Genomic DNA, 22,911 nt, shown 5'->3' with positions numbered 1-22,911 from the left:
AAAGCAAACATGTTCCAACAGGCTGCCTCTGTCTTTGCACAAATTTAAAAAGAATGGGCCCTCACGCAAGCATTTCAAATCCAGACACAAATTTGAAAAAAAAAAAAATTGCTGCAACATGTTGGCTGACTCCTTGCCAAGTCAACCTGTGAACTGTTCTTGATCAACTGTTACACAGAAAGTCAGAGTGGGTAGGAGGGAGCAGGTTACTGTGTTATCACAAACTAAGCTCGTTGCCTGAAATCCTCTCCCTCTCTTAAATTTCTCTTGTCCCCTTTTAGCTCTCATCTCCCTCCCCTGGCTCTCGCTGTCGCTCCCCTAACTGTTCTCTGTGATGCACTGCATGGCTCTATGTGTTCATTTTCACTTGTAGTATCGACACAGTGATGTGTTCTGGAGAACTAGCTCTCTAAGATCTAGTCAGATATGCAGATTCAAACCCGCAGAAAGGTTAAAAATATTTTCAAACATGCTTATCAACAGTGGAAAGAAAAGCTGTTTGTAGCCAGCAGGTGATCTGGAGAGTACTACAGGGTGTGGTAGAGATAGTAATAAATTTACTGACAAGCCAAAAACCATATAAAAAAATCAGCTATTTCATGGCTCCATGACAGCCATGAAGAAAGGAGTGCCCTAGGGAATTCTTTTAGAGTTTGATTTTTTAAAATATGTTTGACATGAAAAATGTTTTAGTACAAATAAAGCAACTGGTATTAAACTTACAGGGAAGGGGGTGGTGTGGAGCTGTATGAATAATGCATGACCCTTACAGAAAGAACAGCGTTAAAATGTTTGGGAAGGAGGTCCATGTTGATGGTTGGAATGGTTATCCCCCCCATCTATTTTTGAAACATCATTAATTCAGCATCATTTTGTGATGTATTTTAAAGCTGATAAGATACCCACCAAAAAAAAAAAAAAATGCTGTTTGACTTAAATCAGGATATTCTTTCTTCAGATAATTTAGTTTAAATATCAAGATCAGTAGAATTATTTAAGCATAAAGTGACAGTCATTTACTACAAAAGTAATTTTGCCTAGTTATCTTTTTTAAAAAGCTCATAAGTACTGAGAACTAAAATCACCCTCATAGAAGGGGAAAAACAAGATCAGATATTTTGAACATTACTCCATAGGAGACCAGCACAATATAGAGTTAGCGAGTGCATTGTAGCAGCTCTCCATATGCAATCAGAAGCCAATTGTTACTGGACTGTGTACAGGCACACACTGTGCTCAATGGTCTGATGAGGTATTATGGACATGATGCAAAGAGACTGTGTAGATTAGAAGCGAACAATTTGTTAAAAGTGAAAGCGACTTAACATTTACATTGGGCCAGCTGAGTAGCCCTTCATGTGGCAAACAGGATGAGTTCCAAGGAAGCAGGGTATCAGGCAAGCGGCAGGTATTAGGGTTCATACAGGAAAAAAGAGGTTTTATTGCTTTCTAGTCGACTACCTCTGTGACCGTGATGCTTTCTACAATGTCCTTTCCTTATAGCATTCAGCATTCATTGTGGAAAAGTTCATGCAAAGCAGCATGATTATTATAAATGTCAAAAATGTGTGGAGAAACAGCCTATTAAAATATAGCCTAGAGATAGTACATAGCACTGACTTTAAATAAGTAGCTGAAGTCTAAGTGCTGCTGCATTAAACCACTGATACTGTGTGGCTCATCCACAAATATTAATTTTTAGTTCAGTTACTACCACACCAGCAGGTCTCTCGTCCCCTTTTTTTCGGCTCTTTGGGCTGCTGGCTGAGGCCTGAGTCCTCAGGTCACAGAAAGTATTTGTTGCAATGCCCCGTGTAGGCATCAGCTGCAGTTTGAAACACCGTACCACATAGCACGGATCTCGGCTAAGCGGTGCTCACTGGCTCTCAGGTTCTCAGTGCAGACAGTCTATGTAAAATCTGTGGTTATGTAATCAAGTCATCATCAAAAATGGTTTACTCAGAGCTGCATGTGCATGACTCTACACCGGTTCCACTAGTGCATTACCAGAGGTCTAGTCCAAGATAGGATTTCCATGTCACAAAGGAAACCAGGCATTTCGCATACTGCCCGTGGATAAGATTCACCGCACTCTCACCCCCTCATAGTAAAGATGTTATTTTTTTTAATGTTTTGTTTACTTTTTATAAAATAAAATGTAGAGTTCTGGCCAGTCAATAGCTAGTAGTCTGTCTTGGATGCCGATACTCTGCTTCGCCTACGAAGCCAAAACTTCTTGTTGTTCTAATAGAAAAGCCTCTGTTTTCACAGTGTACTGAGTGTCAGCCTGGCTCTAAGATATTTTTTTTACTCTTAAAAAAATGATGTAGTACAAGATTGGTAATGGAGCGAACATGCTTGAATTGCACATTTAATTTTTTTCAACATCACATTCATGTTTTGCCAGTTTGCCCACCAGCTATCTGTTAACAAAAAGTTCCAGGGTGGCAGCGCAAGTCTGTGCCCAGCTAAGCCTTTTGTTTCTGCAGATGTCTGGGCTTAGAGCAATGCTGTAAAGCTCAGGCAATCCAAGGACCATGTTTGTACTTGTGTGCTGTGATTCCCTGTGCATTGTCTAAACCTGTGTGCATTGTTCTCTCCGACAGGTGATAACTACCCCGTACAGTTCATTCCATCAACAATGGCAGCTGCGGCTGCTTCTGGACTCAGCCCTTTACAGCTCCAGGTAAGTGCCAGGAGGAAAAAAAAAATGTGGGAGAGGAGCCAGTGCTTTAGTGGAAAACTGCAAACCAGCTGTATGCTAAATAATAGCCTGAATGTTAAATGTTTTAAGCGCAGTAGCTCAGGATTAACACCTTATGTACTTACCATACCGTGGAGAAGACAACATGGCCAGTTCCAATCATCTTTAAGGGAAATGTGACATTATGATTTGGTACTGTGGAGTCTCTATCAGGTTAGTTAATAGTTTTACATTTTTGTGGCTAGTTGTTGAACGTGTTAGCTTTTTCCTTATCAGATTTTCATCTGTGTCTCCATTACATCCAGATTGACTTTAGCATGTGAACTTCAGAGAACCACACCGGACACTTTCCCTCTGGTAGCTCATAGAGTAAGGAGCTGTTGTCTTTGGTTCCTTTATTAATTAGCAGAGTGCAAGCACATCCCTCCCGAACGGGTCCTTCTTCTTTCCAGGGTTGAAGGTCTAGGCCTGGTGACTGACCAAGCTCCCTATGAGCAGCCTTCTCACTAAACTTGAGGAGAATGTGTTTTGGAGGCTGACTGAAAAATTATTCGCACCTACGCCTTCTTCACAACAAAAGGGGGTTAGAACAGGATTGGGCGGCCTTTAAGCCTTCTGTTGCCTCCATATGAATGACTTTAAATGTGAATATATCTAAATGAATAAAACAAAAAATTAAGCATCAGACTTTTGTGTTAGAATATTTAGAATTTTGCGGTACCAAATTCACAGAGGTTTTATTTGATTATATTTGATTCTTCTTTGAAAATTTAGGGCAGAGCTTCTAGGCAGGCATTACTTCTGTGTTGGCGATTGCCCATGAGATTTGAACATAAAAAGTGTGCCATTATTGTACCAAAACCCCCACTTTAAACATTTTCACCTGAGTCTGTAAGTTAAGAATTTTTGCAGTGCTAAACATTTCTGTCACAGACCTCACTGGGACACCTGGTGAGGGAGGAACCCTGCCGATAGGAGCAGCCACTCCCCCACAAACCTTCACCCTGCACACTGCTGACCCTGGATCCCCAGTAGCTAGTAAAGATCTAAAAGGAACCTTCCCGGTGGGCAGGTTCTCTTTGCCCCATAGCTGTACTGTGGGCTGTTTTCTTAGTCCAGAGGCAGACATAAGGAACCAGCTCCACCGGCAGATCCTTTGACCAAGTTTCTACAAAACAAAGTGGCTGGGTCTTAGACTGTTTCCCATTCTTTGATGTGATCAGTACCCTGGATTAGGAATTCTGTGTTGTTTCATGAGTTCTGACAGTATGTTTTGTCTTTTTTTTTTTTGTTTTTTTTTTTTTTTTTTTTTTCTGAATTTGCTACTAAACAGAAGGGTCATGTTTCCCACCCACAAATTAACCCAAGGCTAAAGGGCCTAAGTGACCGTTTTGGCAGGAATTTGGACACCTTTGAACATGGTGGTGGCCACTCTTACAACCACAAACAGATTGAGGTATGAATGCTTCCATTGGTGCTTCTTTGGGTGGGGGACTGGATGGTTCCAGCATATTCAAGGCCTTTTAGAAAGCCACAAACACTCAAAGCCTGAATGCTAAAACTGAACCTTCCCTTTCTGATTCCTAAGGAGGCTTTTCTTTTTCTTTTTCTTCAGATTAAAACCAAACATAAATGAAAGCCCTTGAATTAGGTTATATACTTCTGTCTATAAGAAAATTCTCCATAAGCATCTGCAAAACTGCCTTTTTCTCCTTTTATCTTTTCTATTTATAATATTGTATTACATTTAAAAGATACTTAAACTTTAAAAATCATTTTTATTTGACCGTATTTATTTACTCTGTAAATTCCATCAAATATAAGTCTGTGTATACAGCTACACAGATGAGGGGCAGAGAGGTCAAGTGAGCTGACCAGGGTGTAATGTATTCACTGCATTAGGATTATTATCCGGGATTGCTAACTGCCGACTGGATTTCCTAACAGTGTTCTCAGGCTGAATTGGGGTGCTTGGGCCTGGCTGGTAGCATTTTGCCCCTAAGTTTCTATGATATCCCTTTCATATTTAACCTTCCAGAAAAGCTCTGTATGTAGCCCTGGGAGACAATGACATATGTGTGCCCTTTGAAGAGGAAGTCTTTGTGGCAGGGCCCTAGTCTTCTACCCTGTGATGTCATACTTCACCCCTCTCCTGTGGGACTATCAGATATTGGAGGGTTGCCAGCTATGTATTGATCTCTTGATTTTTCAGAAAAGGTTAATTTTCTGGGCAAAACAAAATACCAAATTTGACACCCTATTTTCAGCTCCTTTAGTTATCTCAGCGTATCACGTCGCTGTGAATGACAGGACCCCCCGCCCCTTGGTGGGGTCTTTTCAAGCCACCTTTCTAGAAAATGGTGGGAAATAATGGGGCAATCACACCCAAGGAGGAGGACGAGGACGAGCTCAAAGCCCACTGGGAAGTGACCCAAGGCAGAGTCCTAGTGTTGCTGCCACTTCCTGCTTCTTGCACTGTGACAGAAGCAGGGCCTGGGGGTCTCTGACAGGACTAGCCACAGGCTGACTGTGTCTGCCATCTTCTCTGGAGCCAGAAGAGCGTTTTCCATGGCTTTCTGTCGACTATAGAAAGGCTGCCATATTCCTGGGCATTATGAAAATCTGTTACGTTCAGGGGGGCTGAAGAGAGAGACAAGTGGAGTTGAGGAGCAATCTTGTATGTGATGGCAGGCAGCAGGCTGAGCCACTCTGGATGGTCAGTGGGCCAGTCCGAGGAACTGCGAGATGCCCAGGAGACTGGGGAAGAAGATGGCCTTGGTTCAAGCTCAGCTTCCTCTCCCCTGTGCCCTTGGTTCTCTGTTGGGACATCATGTTCTGTCCCTTTGTTCTTCCCTTAGATTTCTACCTAATCTCTCCCCTTACTTCAGTTTACCCCCGATCTCCTTGATCATCACCAAATCTTGGTGTGTCAAATCTGGTGTTTCTGGAGGCCATTGTCATACGTAGGGGTGCCAGAAGTTCCTAGAGGCGTGCAAATGCTGGTGTAGGAGTGTAGGTGCCGTGGGTCTATCACTTCAGTTAGGCTGAACAGCAGATCCATTGATGCAAGGGGCTTCAGACCTTTGTAGCATAAATGTAGCTGGCCTGAGAGTATCCTGAGTTTTAATTTTGTATGTGTTCTCCTGTCTCCACTTTAAATTTTTATTTGTTTGTTATAAAATTTAGCTTATTGTAATGATCTCACAAGTCATGTTACACAGCTAGATCAAGGTAGTCACTCAAACACTGATCCAGACCCAAACCCTCTGCATCTCAGTGAACTCTGTACAGTTAGAATGATGGTTCTGAAGCCACGGACTTCACTTAGGGTTTTACACTTTCAGCATCAATTCATTACATTTTTATGCACCTGCCACAGAAAAGAAAACAGCCATAACAGAGTTGAAACTAGATAAGCAATTCGCCTTTCATCCCCTCCTGACTTGTGCCTTTTGCCTGTGTCCCATCCTTTCTCGTCACTGTCACTTCTTCTTAGTCTCCTTTCTAGCTGTTACACTCTGTCCACATGTACAGCCTTTTACATATAAACATATATGCATTATAGGATAGGATCCACATATGAGGGAGAACATGTGGGGTTTTTCCTTTTTTAAAACAATGTATTGATTTTTTTTCTATGTGTATGAGTGTCTGGCCTACAGGCATGTAAGTGCTTCCATGCATGCGATGCTGGCAGAGGCCAGAGGAGGGCATCGGGTCCCCTGGAACTGGACTTACGTACAGTTGTTTGTTGCCATGTGGGTGCTGGGAACTGAAACTGGGTCCTCTGCAAGAGCAGCCCCTTTGCATTTTTTCAAACATTTTTTCACGGCACGTGTGTAAACCTTTGAGGTTTGTTTCTATGGTATGCTACTTAGAGAAGAATAACCTTTTATGAAAGGTAGGTTTCCCAAGATTTCCTGGTCTGAACAGGGCATATTTAGGGGGACCTCTTTAAACAGCACGGTATACACCTGTATCTGAGATGCTCAACAGGAACATTTTAGAACCAGAACAAAGGTAGAGGGAAATTTTAATAATAACTTGCTTTATTGCTATGAAGTCACTGCCTTCTTTTTAAGGTAGGGTTTCCCCCCTCTGGCAAGCTGCAGTGCCATGGTGCTATCAACAATCAAGATCATGAGAAACTGTTAGTACTAAGTGGTGTCACCTGGTTTTACTTACAAAGAACGATTCCTAAAAGGAATACCCCATATGACATATTGACCCCCAACAAACACCTTGCTCAGAACTGAATTTTTTCCCTCCTTAATGCCGCACTTTATGTTCCTTCAAAAGTTGTCATTTCTAATATTAATGTGCCCAAGTAAATGTGAGTGATACTTGTAGTTGTAGACCTTAGACGTCTGAACATTTGGATGAACTAGATAAAAGGCATTGGGAATCGAATGACCCTCCTTATATTAGCATATTCCACTTTTTTATTTCTTGAAAGTGAGAAAGACACAAAACCAGCGCGTTTTTAATGCTTCTGTCTGATCGAGGACCTGGTTTTCTCTGCCTCAGGGGCACAGTATTAGGAGAGAGGAGGCCAAAGGATGCTATTTTTAGTTGAATGGTTCAGCAGATGGAGGAATGAATTCTCGTATATCTGAAGGCTGAGGGACTCGAACCATTAATTTTGATAATGTATTTAACCCTGGGAACAATCAGAAACTGTAATTCTGAGGTTACAATGCTTTTGACCTTTCCAGAACAGAGGCCACTTTCTTCAGTAAACAGTATATTACATTGCTACTTACTCCCTGTGCTCGCCCATGTGCGTTTCTGAACCAGCTGCCCTTTGCCTGCCTTAGCACTGTTAGCACTGGTCCTTAAGTAAGTCCACAAGAGCATTAAGGAAAGGGGACCCGAATAATGAGGAGCCATGTAAATACAGCCTTTGGATCATTGTGGTAGATCAAGGCTGAAGAAATACCGTCTCAGGACCAAGTTCTGAAGGTGTCTTTGTTTATAAATGAAAAAGTAGCTTCAGTGTGTTGATTCCTTTCATGTGGTTACTTTCAGTGCCGTAGCTCCTTAAGGTCATCTTGCTTTGTTTTGTTTTTGATTGGGAGCAATGTTGCCTCGTAGTTGTAGCTTGTATTAAACACAATCTGGTGCTATGTGCAAAGAGACACACCTGCCGGTGCCTTCTTATTAAATGATGCATGCTTCTCTTCAGCAAATACAGCAGTTAAATACCACACAGCTTAAGAATTTCTAATTAAAATATCTCCACATGTCAGCATATTGGTAATGTATTATTTTAATCCATTTATTTTGTTTATGAAACAGTGACATATGTTTAGATTGTGAAATATATGAGCCTTAAAAATCACTTTATTGAAGGAAATTAATTCCTACAATACTGTCTGGGTAATGTGTTCAGTCACCCAGTCAGTCACTGGCGGTGCTGCCCGTCTTAATGTGGAGTTGACACACCAGCTTCGCTACAGAGTCTTGAAGCTTAACAGTTCTGCTTCTTACGTCCAGATGATAGCAGGTTTTTCTCTGTTTCTTATTTTTCCTTCCTCCCTCCCTTCCTCCCTCCCTCCCTCCCTTCCTCCCTTCCTCCCTTCTTTCCTTCCTGATCCTTCCTTCTTTCCTTTTATTCCTTCCTTTCTTCTTTTTCTTCTGCTCCAAGGCTATGACTGGCAAGCAACCCCAGCACTATAGAATGAATTTCATCTCCCTTGTTATTCTCCCTTCATGTTTTATTCAGGGAGCCTTAACCTAACTAGTTACAACCCCAGACTTCATGTCCTTAGACCCAGGATTAGGACGGTACCCTCAGTTTAAAGACTGTGTTAATTGTTGTTTGGGATCTTTATTACCTTGCTTTTCCATCCTACAAATTCAACCATGCATTCTAAAATATTTTTTAAGTGTATGTTTAATGCAGGCATTATTCATTGCTTCCCCCCCCACAGGCAATATGCCATTTGGCCAAAATGGTCATGAAAAATCTATTTTAAAACCTTTGGTAAAAGTAATGCAATTTTTGGTAGACTTTAAAAACTTTAATTATTTCACATATTTTTTATAGTAGAAAGAAGAAAGTGGCTTCAAAGATCCAATTTTTTACCAGTTAAGAGCACAGAGTTATGTTTATCTTATCTTCCTTCCTTCCTTCCTTCCTTCCTTCCTTCCTTCTCTCTTTCTCTCTTTCCTGCTTATTAATTCAAACCTGTCTCCCCAAAAAGCACTTTTGTTAACCTTTAAAAAAATACAACAAAAGACTTAGTATTGATATAAAGGCTTCTGAAAGACCCATCAAAATTAAAGCCAGCTAGCTACCTTTTCAAAGTTAGGCAGTAATTTGTCACCAGGGAGATGTTTGGGTCAGCCCTGAGATAAAGTGACTGTCAGCAGTCCTTCCTCCAAGACAAGTAATTTCACTCAATGTATTACTGACAGATTGCTTACTTCTCCGAATCACCAGAGAAAACAAACTTAATATTGTTTACAGGCAGAGTTTCTGTCTTCATTAGCTCTAGAGAATGATTTTTATCCAGCAGTCAAAGCTCACCAAGCTTTAGTTGGGAAATATTTTAACAGACGGGTTCTTAGAATGATATACAGGTAGTGCCCTAAATGAAGGGTGTGAGTGTGAAAATTCAAAAAATCAATAGAAATACATTCTCACTTTTATTTGTTGGTTATTCTCTATGGCTTCAAAGAAAAGCCTCCCCAAGTTTACAAAGATGGAGAACAATAAAGTTTGTGCAAACAGGAGAAAAGCACATACTTTATTTAAATGATATTGTCAGTTTCACGCCTACACCTGCGTGTGTCTTCCTGGTACGGTATTTAGGTGTTCTGGAGTAGCTAATGCCCTGTGTTCCTTTAGTAATTATAAACATTCCTTAGTGCAGATTGTGGGGGTGGGAATGGGTGGGCGCTTTCAGCTTTACTGAAAAGGCTTGGGAGTCTGCAATTTGTAATAGAGAAGACGATTAAATAAAGAGTTGATTAGAAAGACTGAAGACTAGCCACCCAGGGGAAAAAGAGGAAGGTGCTGATTCAAAGCTTGACTTGAGGATACCAACCAGCAGGCTGTGCTCTGAGGAGAAATGCCTGCTTTTTATTGACCAGTCCTTCAGCTTCCTTCCTTGACTCTCAAGGGTGTAGGTCCACAGCAGCTGAGTTGATACGCCACAGCTAGCGGAATGTGCCCCACATACTGAATCGGAACTTGGAGCTGGAGTTTCCACTATGGTCTCCTTGTTATGTTGCCTGGCCTGGTTTTCAAAATGCTTCTTTTCATCAGTCTTTTCATTGTAAAAGGCACATAATAGATCCCCCCAGGGTCACCATGGATCACATATGGGATCATGAAACATTGATCAATTGTATTTCCCTAAATGTGGGTGAACCATCATCAGACCAAATAAAATCTTTCCAACATCAGAAAGTACCTCCAAGCCAAATCTATTAGACTAGACTATGTATGTCTTTCTTTGTTTTTCAATGTAAAATCCCAACATTGCTTAGCACAGTATTTAGTAAACTGAATGAATTAATGAATTTCATCTTTGGTGGCTACCTGGAATCTAGGCTTCCTTGAAAACTGTTCTATGTTGATTGAGTGCTGTGTGTATGTAAAGAACTTTTCATTTCTAGTTGGCTTTTTAAGAACATGTGCAGGTTCCAAGGGAAACTTAGCCTGACTGGGGCTAAAGGAAATATAAACAAGTTAGAGAAGAGTGTGCAAGATACAAGCACATGTTTAGTCCTTAGAAATGTGACTTGTTGCTATAGTAGGTGAAGCAGCTTATACTCATCCAGAAATGATCAGAACATTGGGTGAACTGGATTTTCTTCTGAATAGCTGATCTTCAGTTAGTTTCTAGGCAAAACCCCAAACTGAGAGACTTGGCTCTTCTTACACTGAGCCCTGAGATTTTCTGTTTGCTATTTGATAAGTGACGAATTCAGCTAGTGATCCCAGGGATAGCTCCACAGATGCCAGCACACTGGAATTACAAAACCTCTGTAGCCTGCATTTCCTCTAATGTGAAGAGTTCCACCAATCAACATTTAGCTCCAGGTCCCATCAGCCATTCCAACTCAACAGGAAACTCCCAGTATGCAAAAACGGTCAACTCTTCATCATCTGTGGGCTCTGCAATCTATGGATTCAGTGAGGAGAAAGTGTTTCAAAACAATGTGCATCTGTACTGAACATGTGCGGTTATTCTTGTGATTACTTCTAAATAATACAGTAAAGTATTTACACAGCACTTACATTACATTAAGCATTACAAGGAATCTAGAGATGATCTAAGAAACACAGGAGGATATGTATAGGTTATGTACAAAGCTCACATGTTTTATATAAGGCTCTTGAGCAGCCAGAGATGTGGTACTTGGGGAGGGGCAAGGAAATATCTGCCACTTATACCGAAGGACAGTTGTGCTTGGATGTGAATAGACAGTGATGGTTTCCATTGTTGTTTTACTAAATAAGCTTATGGCATTTGGGCTTGCTATTCCCTGCACATGTATACACTGCAACGTAGAGGCGTCACATGGGGAAGGCTGTGTTCAAAAGTTGGAGAATAAAATGCTCTCTTCTAGGTTTCCTCCAGTCTTTCATGATGGGATGAGTTAGGATAGTCAGCATTTCAGAAATTTGTATCAGAAAAAGGCATCATAAGCTATTTTGACCTATCAGGTAATAGAAAATACTGGTCAAGACTAAAATACTTCTTAGAGTATGGTAAATAAAAGAGATTGGAAAGCTGGAGGTGAGGTTGGGAGGTTTCGCTCATACACATAACCTGAGTGCATCACAGAAATTCTGACCCCCGGGGCTAACACAGTGGTGTCAGTTCTCTCACAGATCAACCTTCCTGTTCTAGTCACAGGAGAACTCAATGCTAGTGCTCTGCACGTCTGTAATGTCTACTAATTATAAATTCACGGAAGGTTTGCAATATTTAAACTCTATGTGTTTGAAATCATCTCAATTTATTTTGGTCATTCTAGATTATAAGGTTTATGATAACTAGTTCTGTATGTGTGAGTGAGTGTGTGTGTGTGTGTGTATGTGTGTGTGTGTTTCTAAACTTAGTGAGGGCATTTCTCAGTTCACACTAAACCTCTACTGTGCTGAATGCTGCATCTATAAAAACAATCTGTGTATGTTCCATTCTTTATGATTGGCAATATTGGTTATCGTGCATTAAATTGAAAGGAATTAACACCCTCTTTCCCTAGCTTTATAAACATGATTTCATTATATCATAATCAATTAATATAGATTTAGCTAAATTTTGTATTTCCATCTAATGAACTAAAAATAAAAAGTTAACTAGAACTAAATAAATTTCCCAAGGAGTCCACCTTCCTGATCATTTGGTGAAGCAAATCTTCAAACTAGAATTCTTAAGTTCTGGTAATTTGTGTAAGAGGTCATTCACTGTGGGGTTTCTCTTACACTGACCGCAATACCTGTACCTAAAGCTTGGTGCTCTGTTGTATAAATTGACCTAGACCATGATCCTACTTGCAGGTGATTCCCTGGAGCTATCAACCTTGTACAGGATGAAATAAAACTATAGTAAATGACAAACAAGCATGAAAAACTTACTAACGATATACCTGTGTGTTTGACTAGCTCATTTCCTACAGAATGCTAGTACACAGCTCTCATTTGAGTCCACTTTGAAATAGAGCTGTTTTTCATCTAGAAATTTTATCAAATTTCTACTACTTTACTGACTCCCCTAAGTTAAAGAATGAAATAGTACATATTTTTAAAATTCATATTACTTAAAAATCCACTTGGACATGACTATTAAAATAACCCTAGTTAAGCTAGGCAGGGTGACACATGCCTGTAATCCTGGCACTCTGGGGTAAAGGAGTTCAAGGCCAGCCTTTGTCACATAGCAAACACTGAGCACACCTAGGATGACATGAACCCTGTCTCCAGAAATTAAATACAAAGCAAAACAAAATGAAACAAAAAACCCTCAACTTATTGTTATATTAAAGTTGTATCAAAATATATCTCCAAGAGATTTTATAAGATCATTCTCAGTAAATTTGAAAACTGGTGCATATTATATGATTTCGACTATTTGCCTTCCAGAAAAAGCAGAACTATGGAGTCAGTAAAAATATTTGTGGATATGTGTGTTTGAGGATAGAGAGGTGACTAGGCAGAACACAGATTTCAGGAAAATGCCCTGTATGAAAACCATAGCTCTGCTGAAATGTATAGACCTTAGGACATGGAGTGGCCCTCTTGTAAACTGTGCCCTCTGGTTCACTATAAACAAGTGTAGGCTTATCCTCACCAGCTATGAGGAATATACTATTTTGGTGAGGATGTTGATAATCAGGTGTTGGGGCTGGAGGTATATGGGAAATCTCTGTACCTTTATTTTGTAGTCAGCCTAAAACTCCTCTAAAGTTAATGTTTTCTTCAAAGTTTGTAAACAAATAAAAACACAAGAAACTTAATGATTCAATCATTCAACAAATACTTATTCAGTGCCTGTTACTTACATATCAGATACTGTTCAACTGGGGGTCTCTCTCTCTCTCTCTCTCTCTCTCTCTCTCTCTCCCTCCCCCCACCTCCCTCCAAGGTCTCAGCATGCAGTACCGAGTGATCTGGAACTCTATATAGACCAGGCTGGCCTTGACTCACGGAGATCCACCATGCCTGGCAAGGGGGACAATTTTCTCTTAAAGGGCTTTATTGCCAGAGTCTGGAGACACTTTGTTTTGATTGGCAGGGGGCAGGGAGATTATGTGTGGCATGGGATGGGAAGAGACAAGATAGATATTTGTGAGTACTCCACAGTCCACTAGGGAGCCGCACAGCAGAAACTCACCCTGCCTAAAATGTCAGTGGTGCTAACCTTGAGAAAAACCTTGTTAGATACTGGGAAATATCAAAAACCCTCTTTTGTCCTCACAGAGCTTGAATCTTAGTGTTGGGGGCGGATAAATAGAGGAAAGAATCAGGCAGGCAAAATCTCACCGTAGCAGAAGTATCTTCGCCCACTTCACCCAGGTCCCTGCCTGTCCACCTGCTTTCAGATGGGCAGATTGTTAAAAAGTAAGGCCTATTCTGTTGTTTTATCCATTTGCTACATTTTGATCTTCAAAATCAAAAGTTTTATTCTGACCAGTTAGCTCTGACAAGAGCCACAGCTCTTCTCGGCAGCATTAAGCACATTATGTGCTTGGCTTTGAACAAGGGGATGCTATTTTTGACTTGAATGGTATACAGATCTTTCAGAATGAAGTGGATATGAAATTTGATGAGGAAGGACCTGGGAGTTATTCATTAGATTTATAGGAGGCAGTTTCCTAGGAGCCCATAGCATGAATGTGGGCATTCTAAGCGTGGAACCTGTGTATGAGTGATACAAAGGGAATCTGAATTTTCTTCTAAATCAAAGCAAAAGCTATATAAAAGTATCGTGAAATAGTGACCAACTAGCATGATCCATATGCAGAAGATATCACAATGAAACCCATTACTTTGTACGCTAATTAAACTAACGACAGAGTATTGTGAATATTGTACATGCTCACACACTTATATACATACACATGCCTATAGAACACCTATTTTTCAGTTTAAAAGGCAATTTGTATCCAGCCTTTGTAAGAACTGTGTTTTAATGTTAGCCCATATTTTCGAAGAAGTGATTGAAGCCCGGGTGCACTGGGTGACTTGGACCACATCACTTACCTGGTTAACAGAGCAGGGCTACAGTAGGTGGCTGAGTGGTTTTAGAATTGACTCCTCAGTGAGGATTCTTTGCTTTACACTCTGCTGACTGGCAGGAAACACAATGCTGGCAGGATGCACAGTCATTTAGGAATTCTGACAGAACTTACTCCCCTCTTATGGTAAAATGTAAGTGAACCGAAGGGGATTTAATTAAATGATAAAGGAGAAACATTTCAAAGTCAACATGGTTTTTTCAGGATCCCAAGGAGTTTGCATACTTTTGCACATTTCCAGCTTACTCTAGATGCAGCTTCCAGCCTCCAAGAAGGGGAGCCCTGCAGAGGCCGCGTCCTACTCTGCAGCCTTCTTCCTACTCTGAGGAGATGCTCAGAAGGCTGGTGCTGTGTGTGCGGCCCCAGTCCTTTGCAGTTTCTGGGGCTGTCTACAGTCTCAGAGTTTTGATGGCCCTCCTGGAGTTGCTGGGGATGGTGTCCTTGGACATCCCCTCCCCGCACAGCCTGTGGAGCGTGTTCAGTAGGTTGCACGCCAGCAGAGGAAGCAGATGTTCGACCATACCGGAATGAGCGCCTGCTGCACAAGGAGCTGGGTATTCCTCTTGACATCTGGCTGGGTCGCCATGCCTGCCTGGGGCCAGGCGGCTGCAGGAGCCAAGGGGCAGAGAGCACCAAGCCTTGGAGTCTTCGTTGCTTTTTAAGCGATTAGTGCACTGAGGCAGCGATAATGTTGAATTATCGCTTGGCTGCCTCCTTCCCGGGGATCTTGGGACAATAGGAGTCAGGAAGGAGCATTTATAGTAAAGTCATGTTCCAAGAGACAAGACTGATTATGGAGTATTAAAGAGCTTTATTTTAAACGATTTAATTTACAAATAGCTCCAGACAGTGTATGAAACTTTCAGAACCATTAGAGCAGCTGAAGAGTTTTCTAATTTAAAGTGGCCAGTAGAGAAATGTCAGTTCAGCAAGCTCCATTTTTAGAGTTTGGGCAACTTGTCCAGTTAATGCTTGTAGAAGATACGGCATCTGATAAAAGGAGAAATATGCTGACACTTGTAGTCACTGGGGAAAGTTCTCTAACTTGAGGGGAAGCAGACTTTTAGGTGAGAGACCGACTTGTTTGCGTGGTGGCTTTTACTATTTCTATCAAGTGAAAACTAGCCTGCCTTTGCTACCCAAAGCTGAAACCATCTGTTATGCCAATTTCCTTTATGATATGTGTATTTAAGCACAATGGATATGGAAATAGGTAGTTTAAAATGTACTTTGTGATGAACTGTTGTCACATTATGTTGCTTTGCCTCTTAGATTTTTTCATTAGTGAGACCTCCGCGCTCAGGGATGCCTTCTCATAATAGATCTCAGTCATTTGTGCTTGCAGGGATCTAGTGGTGGACCGCCCCTCCTATCCTGGGGTTTGTGTTTAATTAACACTGGCAAGGCTGGTCTGAGAGGCAGGGGCGTGACTGTGCTCTATCTTCCAAGCTCTGATCTAGTCAGCTGGGAGAGAAACTTCTTGAAAAATTAGAAAATACTCTTCGGAAATTCCCTCTAAACTAAGCTGTATTTCAACGGGCCATTTAATGCTCAAATGGACAAAGGTATTACTTCAGTCAGTCATTGAGTTGTATCAAACTCCTTCTCCGATGCCCCATTTAAACACTCTGTAGGAAACGAGGTTTAGCATCCCATCCCCATGGATTATCACTTGGTCTGCTTGAAGAAGGAGCAACTAAATAAAAAATACAACTGTAAAATAAAGGAGACATACCACCACTGAGTGGCACGGGAGTCCTCATCGGGTCCAGATTGCCCTGTGGAGATTGAGCAGCTCTGGTGCCCACACCACAGAGACAAAACGCACCCCTCCTGGGGGTGGTGCTGGTCACCTGCTCAAGTCGTCTCACTCTATGTCCCAGAGGACAGTCTCTGCACACTGGAGTTATGGGATTGGCTTAGACATAGCACCAGACAGAGAGAAGCTTCATTAGGACAACAGAGGCCTGTGCGTGTGGTGGATTTGGATAGAAATGCCTCTGTTTTTCATTCATTTACCTGCAGTCTTCAGAAAGAGGCATTGATGTGCTTCAGAACAAAGCAGTCATCTGGAATTCCCCTAAGCACCCTAAAGTTCTGTATCTCCATCTGCCTATAGTTCCTCACAGAACCTGCCTAGAAGTGCAGAGGAGCCTCGCTATGACCTAGGACACTATGCATCACCAAATTGGGAGCACCGCTAAAACAGCTGCCCTTTGTGTAGCAGTGGATGTACTTGCTCTTTCTGTTATTAGTGGGTGTGTGTGGATATGTGTATGTGTATGGACCTGCCATGGCGTGTGTGTGGAGGTCAGAGGGCATCTCTTGGGAGTTGGTTCTCTCCTTCCACCATGGGTTCTGAGGGTCAGTCAAACTCAGGCCATCAGCCTTACACAGCCAGTGAGTTTCCCTGCTGAGCCTTCTCGCTGATCGTGGCTTGCCTTACTTTTCTATCTATACCTCAGGGAATGGCTTGGCATCTCCAAACATCAGTGCTTTGCAGTTCCACAAGACCTTTGCAGTTAAAAGAACTGTTTTACCATGAACGAATTTCTGTTGATTCTCAGTCTACTCATCTGTGAAATGGGAATACCATCTCCCATAGGGTGGTTATGAGAATTAAATGAAATAATATAAGCACAGTGTCTGATACAAGTAGATGCTCAGTGCCATTTCCCTCCACACTTTACACTTGTATCTCTAATCCCTTCATTCAACAAATATTTTAGAATCATGTCTGATGTCCTTCAGGTGTATGTCAAACAAGCAAACCAAGCAACTTTCTGTGTCTTATAGTCTAGGGGGGAGAGCAAGTAAATAAGCAATGATTCAAAGTGATGGGGACGGATAACACAGGGGTGTTCATTTGGTATATGTGTATAAACACTATCATTTATTTATTCACAAAACTGGTTCTATCAAGGCACTGTGAGTTGCCTTAGACTGTGTCTGATGATTGTTACTGAGTTAAAAAGCACAAAGTCCCATGTGACCATCTCCAGTAGAAATCACAACTGGCTGGCATTTATGGTGCATTATGTTGGATTTCCCACTAATAAAGAAAAAAAGTGAAACTATTGAAAGAAAGTTTTCACAGGTCAACAGTGTGATTGTAAAACCTCCCAGATATTCAGAGCTGGAAAGGTAGCACGGCCTTGAGCAGTCTCAACTGTTAAGTCCTGACTCCAGCCCCAGTTGCTTGACTTTGGTCAAAGGAATCTTCCCAATGCCCAGCTTCTCCTGTGGCTTTAGGAATAATACCTCCACGGAGCACTTGTGAGGACACATAAGAAAATTTCCCTGGAAAGTGCTTTGTACTCTGCCAGGCTCTACGCAAATCTTTTGATTTTATACTTGACAAAATCGAGGCCCAGAGAGATGAATTAGCTTGCCCAAAGCTGCGGGAGTGCATCAGCGATCTGGGTTAAGGTGACAGAAATGCAAGGCATTGACGCAAAGAGCAAGTTTGATTGCTTCGTGCAAATAAGTTTTGGACTGAATTGAACTGAATTGAAACAGCTGACGAAGAAGACAGTACATCTTGTGTTATCACCTGTTCTAGGTGGAAGTAGATAGGAGCCTCGGAGTGTGTGTGTGTTTGTGGTGTGTGTGTGTGTCTGTTTGCAATTGGTTGTAATTAAAATGGTCCATTAAAATACCCAAATAAACCCTGTTACAGTGCTGTTAGGCATGATAAAAAGATTATTTAATTAATTCTCCCATACATTAATTCCTCAAATGTTTATTAAATGTCTACTATGTAGTAAGCACCCTTTTCTATTTGGGCTTACTAAAATCAATAAAAGCGAATCCTTGCCCTCAGAAGGCCTGTGATCTAGCAAGCAATGCGATGACTGTTAAAAGAGAAGTGTCTCCAGATTGAGAACACTGTGGGAGGAGGAAGTGCTTAGCTCTGCCTGGTGGAGTTCTGGCAATCTTCCTGGAAGACACCTTGGTAATACTCCTGGAGGGAGAGTGTGAGTTCACTAGGTTTGTGGGGAGGGATTCGCAATGATAGAGACACAGAGAAGTTCTCCAGACAGAGAACAGCTGTCCCATGGGGCCAACAGCCATAGACAGCTGGGCACTTTCAGAAGCTGGTCCAGAGTGAGTGTGCAGGAGCAGTCATAGGTAAGATGGGAGGTCGGCATAAGGTTAGAGAGCAGCATGCCTTTTACACTAGAGAATTCACAGTGCCTGCAATACACATGATTTTACTCACACCAGAAACCGCAAGACACTATAGGGTCTACTGAACAACTTCACTGCGCGATAGCCTCTGTTAATGTGATCTCCAGTTTGCATTTCCCATTTCACTGGGTTCATGAGGGCCGTGTGCGGGTCAGACTGATAGTCCCTTTAGTGCAGTGGGGCCCTGTGGCAAGTTACACTGTGCAAATAGTGGAGTGATACTCACCGAATAAACAAGACTGCTGAAGACTGAAGAAAAGCCAGGGTCCGACCATGTCCTGGGATTTAAGGATTCCCAGAATCTGCAGTATGTGCTGCACCCAATCATACTGAGCACATTGCTTCCAGTGAACGTGCCTAGACACTTTATGCCAAGCAAATGACGGAATATGGAGTTAAAAAATCTATAAAGAAAAGCTATGGTTCTTCTAATTGTTAATGTCTTGTAATTATGCCCCTTTCTGGAATAATAAAATGTTCCTTGGCAGAGGTCAGGATCTCTGCCACTGACTTATTTAACAGACCCTCTTAACATCTGTCCAGCAGACTGCGCACTTTATTAGCAGAGGAGAGGCCCAGCAGACTCGGCCTTTTTCACATCCACACAGCTGTGGATTAACTCAGACTTTCCAGAAGAGGACCAACCAGAAGGGACAGCGATGCTATTGGCCGATTCTAAAAAGATAGAAAGAAAGAGCAGAAACAACTGTTACCCGAGTACAATTCAGTGTTTTTAGGGTGACAATTGCCAGTCTGTTTGAAAAAGGGATAAAAGCGGCTATTTCACTTAAAAAAAAAAAAAAAAAGAGGGTGGGGGGAGTCTATTCATATCTGTGTGGGAACCTAATCAGGCTCTTGTTTCCAACGACGATGACTCCACAGTCGCGCCAGGTCTGCGACAAGAATGCTCCTTCTGTGTGCCGATAATGTGGGAACGATAAAATTTCCTTTGAGAGACATATGTGTTTACATCACAAGATGTGTCACTTGACAAAATGCTTTGTTCTTCTCATATTTTCCACACAAAGTTTCATGCTGAGTTGTGGGGCTAGAAATCTTTGATTAACTGGAATTAGTTGCTGAAGAAAAATAGACACTTTTGTTTTATGATCCATCTCCTGCACTGTAAATTATCGTAAAACATATAAGGAATGGCAGAAAGAAGTGCTGATTTGAACCTCTGACCCAAGACAGGCACAGAAACATAAGATTATTCCTTCAAAGAGCTGCACAGAGACATAAATATTCCATGGTCCATTGGAATTATGCCCTCTTAACAGACTAAAGCTGTGATTTGACATCATAGAGAATTCAGGGAGGGAGTGTTACAGTAGGCTGGAAGGAGACAGTGAGGTTTGGAATACCCCCCCTGCAAATAATTAGGGTTTTGAATGTTTAAAAATTTTTCTCTGTCCAAGAATAGACAATGAAAATAAAGGCCAAACAAAGTTCCTGCTCCCTAAATGAACAGCTGAGGGGCCTTCCCTGCTGCCAGAGAGAGGGGAAATTTTTATCAGTCTGCCACAGTGACCCTCAGCATGAACATGGTAGTTCTTCAGTGCACAACATCCGATACTGGCCCAAAGGAACGGTCTGGAAGGAGGAGACATTACTCAATGCACAGCAGAAACCAGTAGCTCAGACACTCCCCATATTGCAGGGATAAGGGTCCATTCTGTTCATGTTAATATTTTAGCTTTTAGTTAACAAAGGGTCTAATTCTGGGGCTTTAAGTTGAGCAAAGTTCAGCTCAGTGCCCTTAGTCAAAACTGCTCCCAGTAATGGCGTGTCAGTAATTTGAAAATGCTTTCATTAGACTATTAATTGTTTTCCTGGCTATTTGTTTATTTGCTTTTGTTTCTGGTGCTGAGGATCGAACCCAGGGCTTTTGAGCTTGCTAGGCAAAATGCTCAACCAATGCACTATATTCCCAATCAACAATGCCCCCACCGCCGGTACTGGAGATTGAATCTAGGACTCCTGCAAGCTAGGCAAGTGCTTTGTCACCTAGCTACAGCCTCAACCCTAAGAATGCCCTGTCTTAAAGAGAGTGTGCTGTAAGTACAGGTTCTGGGTCTAATATGTCGTGTGGGTTAATTCATTTACTCCTACTCTTTGGAGTAGGTTCGGTTATTATCTCTGTTTTCCATCTGTGGAATTTAAAGGTCTGAGAGATTAAATGGCTTACTGAAGCTCACACAGTTAGCAAGCAGAGGTGTTGACTAAGCAGTGCCCATTCTTAGGTACTATGCTAGCCCACTTCCCAGAGCAACGAATAGAACTTTATTATTTGAAATCTTATCAGTCTTTTATCTTAGTTAACTCTGCTTCATCTGCTATAGGAAACTCTCAAGGTGAATTATTCAGATATGTATCAGTATCATATCTAGTGGCAGTAAGCATTTGTGTGCTGATTACCCACTATTAGAATGAGTTTCACTATGGTTGCTGTGTACAAGGTAATTAGAGGGCAAGCTGTGGGTATTACTGTAGGATACAGATGGCATATTTACATACTACAAAATATGACAAAGTTCTCAATTGGCAATACTAATAATTTGCTGTTTAAAAAGTGACAATGGAGATTGCCCTGAAATAGGGCAAAGTACGTGAATTTAAAGAATATATAAAAGAAAATAGGACAGAATTAAGAAGAGAATGTTTTACATATTCTTTGTCATTTACCTGGTTACTTAGAAATGAACTCAAAATACTTCCTTATCTCCTACAATAGTTAAGAAAACGAAATTTTACTTTAGTATTAATATAAAATATATTATTAGTATAAACTCTATTTACTAGCATTCTTAAGGCTGCTGAGGTTTCAAAACCAAGTTCCATATGAAAACAGCAAAAATACTTTATAGAACAGATTCATTTCCAGTCAGCAACATTTGTGTTGTTGGATGATTAAAGCAGAAAGGTAACGTCTAGAAAATGTTACACTTTTTACAATTTTTGTTTTCCTTATCTATTTTTTTTAACAATTTAATTTAAAAAAGTACATAGTTGTTTATATTTGTCTTTATTCTGTGTTATTTTGGAAGCTTCATTATGGATGGAATTTGAAGAGCAGAGACTCTGGGCAGTTGTAGAATATTTTTCAAGCAACAGCATCTGGTTCCTTGGCAGTCATGGTAGACGAGGCGAGGCAGCCTGGCGTGTCTCCAGATTCCCGTGTGGGCACTGCTGAGGGAGTTCCAGGTCGGCCATGTTGTTTTAACATGGTGTTTCCTAGAAACCCAGAAACTCAGCGTGGGATCCAAAGTCCATTTTGTACTGATACGGCCTGCAGGATCACCCCCTTGCTGTCTGCCTGACACAGTAGCCCCTCGGGTGCCTGGATCACACCCCTCTGCTCCTCGCCCCCCACCTCCTTGTGCCTTCTGAACCCTTCCAAGCCAAGGACAGCTTTGCCTCAAGATTTCCACGCACACCGTCTCTGCCTGAGCGTGGGGCCCCCACATCCTTCACTTCGTTCAGGACTTTACCCAAATGTCCCCTTCTCTTGAGTTTCGTTGCCTCTCTGGGTTCTAACAGCCCACCACACTCACATACTGGTTTCTTCTCTATTTTGTAGTACATGTAACGCACAGAACTGCATGTATGTATTCTGATTAATCTGTCTTCTTCCACCGTTGTCCACAAAGCCCTCCTTGTGTTTTTCTAAAATCTGCCAGTACCTGGCCCATAGTAACCACTCAGCAAATAAATTTTTAATGAATGAATGACCGAATTATACTTCCAAATACTGTTAAACTAGCATCTATACAAACAATACATGTATTCCCTCTCTCTCTCTCTCTCTCTCTCTCTCTCTCTATCTATCTATCTATATATATATATATCCATTAAAATTACCTTATGACTCTTAGTTTGAGAGAAATAACACAGTTTCAGACCCAAACTCTGTGCCCATGGACAGCCTTTCCCATCCTCTCGGTAGAATTGGGGTGTACTTGTCTCAGGTTTCGCTGATCAAGTGAAAGGCCATCACTGATGCAAACTGTGTGGCTTGGAGCGCATTTAGAGAAGTGGCTCTTTCAGCAGTGCCAGCCCAGCTCTTGGAAGCAGGCGCAGAGCTGCTCTCAGCCACAGTGCTGGTTCTCACCGCCCCATTATCACTTCTTTGAATATCTTACTCTGTGGACTAAATTACCAGTTGTTTCCGGGACTTGCTTTTATTTCCATAAGTAATGCATTACATGTTTGCATACTTTATTTAGCATCCTGAAAGAAAAGATATTTGTAAAAAAGCA

The 22,911-nt window shown here is 41.5% G+C and overlaps 1 protein-coding gene across 2 annotated transcripts in view; it reads left to right on the top strand.

Annotated features, from left to right (window-relative positions):
* The window catches only part of Sox6 (SRY-box transcription factor 6), a 485,425-nt gene that overhangs the window by 366,103 nt on the left and 96,411 nt on the right, over positions 1-22,911 (top strand). Inside the window, exons 8-9 of one of the 2 annotated variants that reach the window (XM_008853529.2) lie at positions 2,607-2,686; positions 4,038-4,160. In XM_008853529.2, the coding sequence (XP_008851751.1) occupies positions 2,607-2,686; positions 4,038-4,160 (203 nt within the window). The remainder of the gene's footprint in view (positions 1-2,606; positions 2,687-4,037; positions 4,161-22,911) is intronic. The other variant, XM_008853528.2, reaches the window with a different exon arrangement.

Source organism: Nannospalax galili, unplaced genomic scaffold (genome assembly GCF_000622305.1).
Source record: "Nannospalax galili isolate Female #2095 unplaced genomic scaffold, S.galili_v1.0 scaffold44, whole genome shotgun sequence".
Taxonomy (NCBI): domain Eukaryota; kingdom Metazoa; phylum Chordata; class Mammalia; order Rodentia; family Spalacidae; genus Nannospalax; species Nannospalax galili.
The sequence above is the reverse complement of the archived record's forward strand: the minus strand, read 5'-3'. Positions and strand labels throughout refer to the sequence as shown.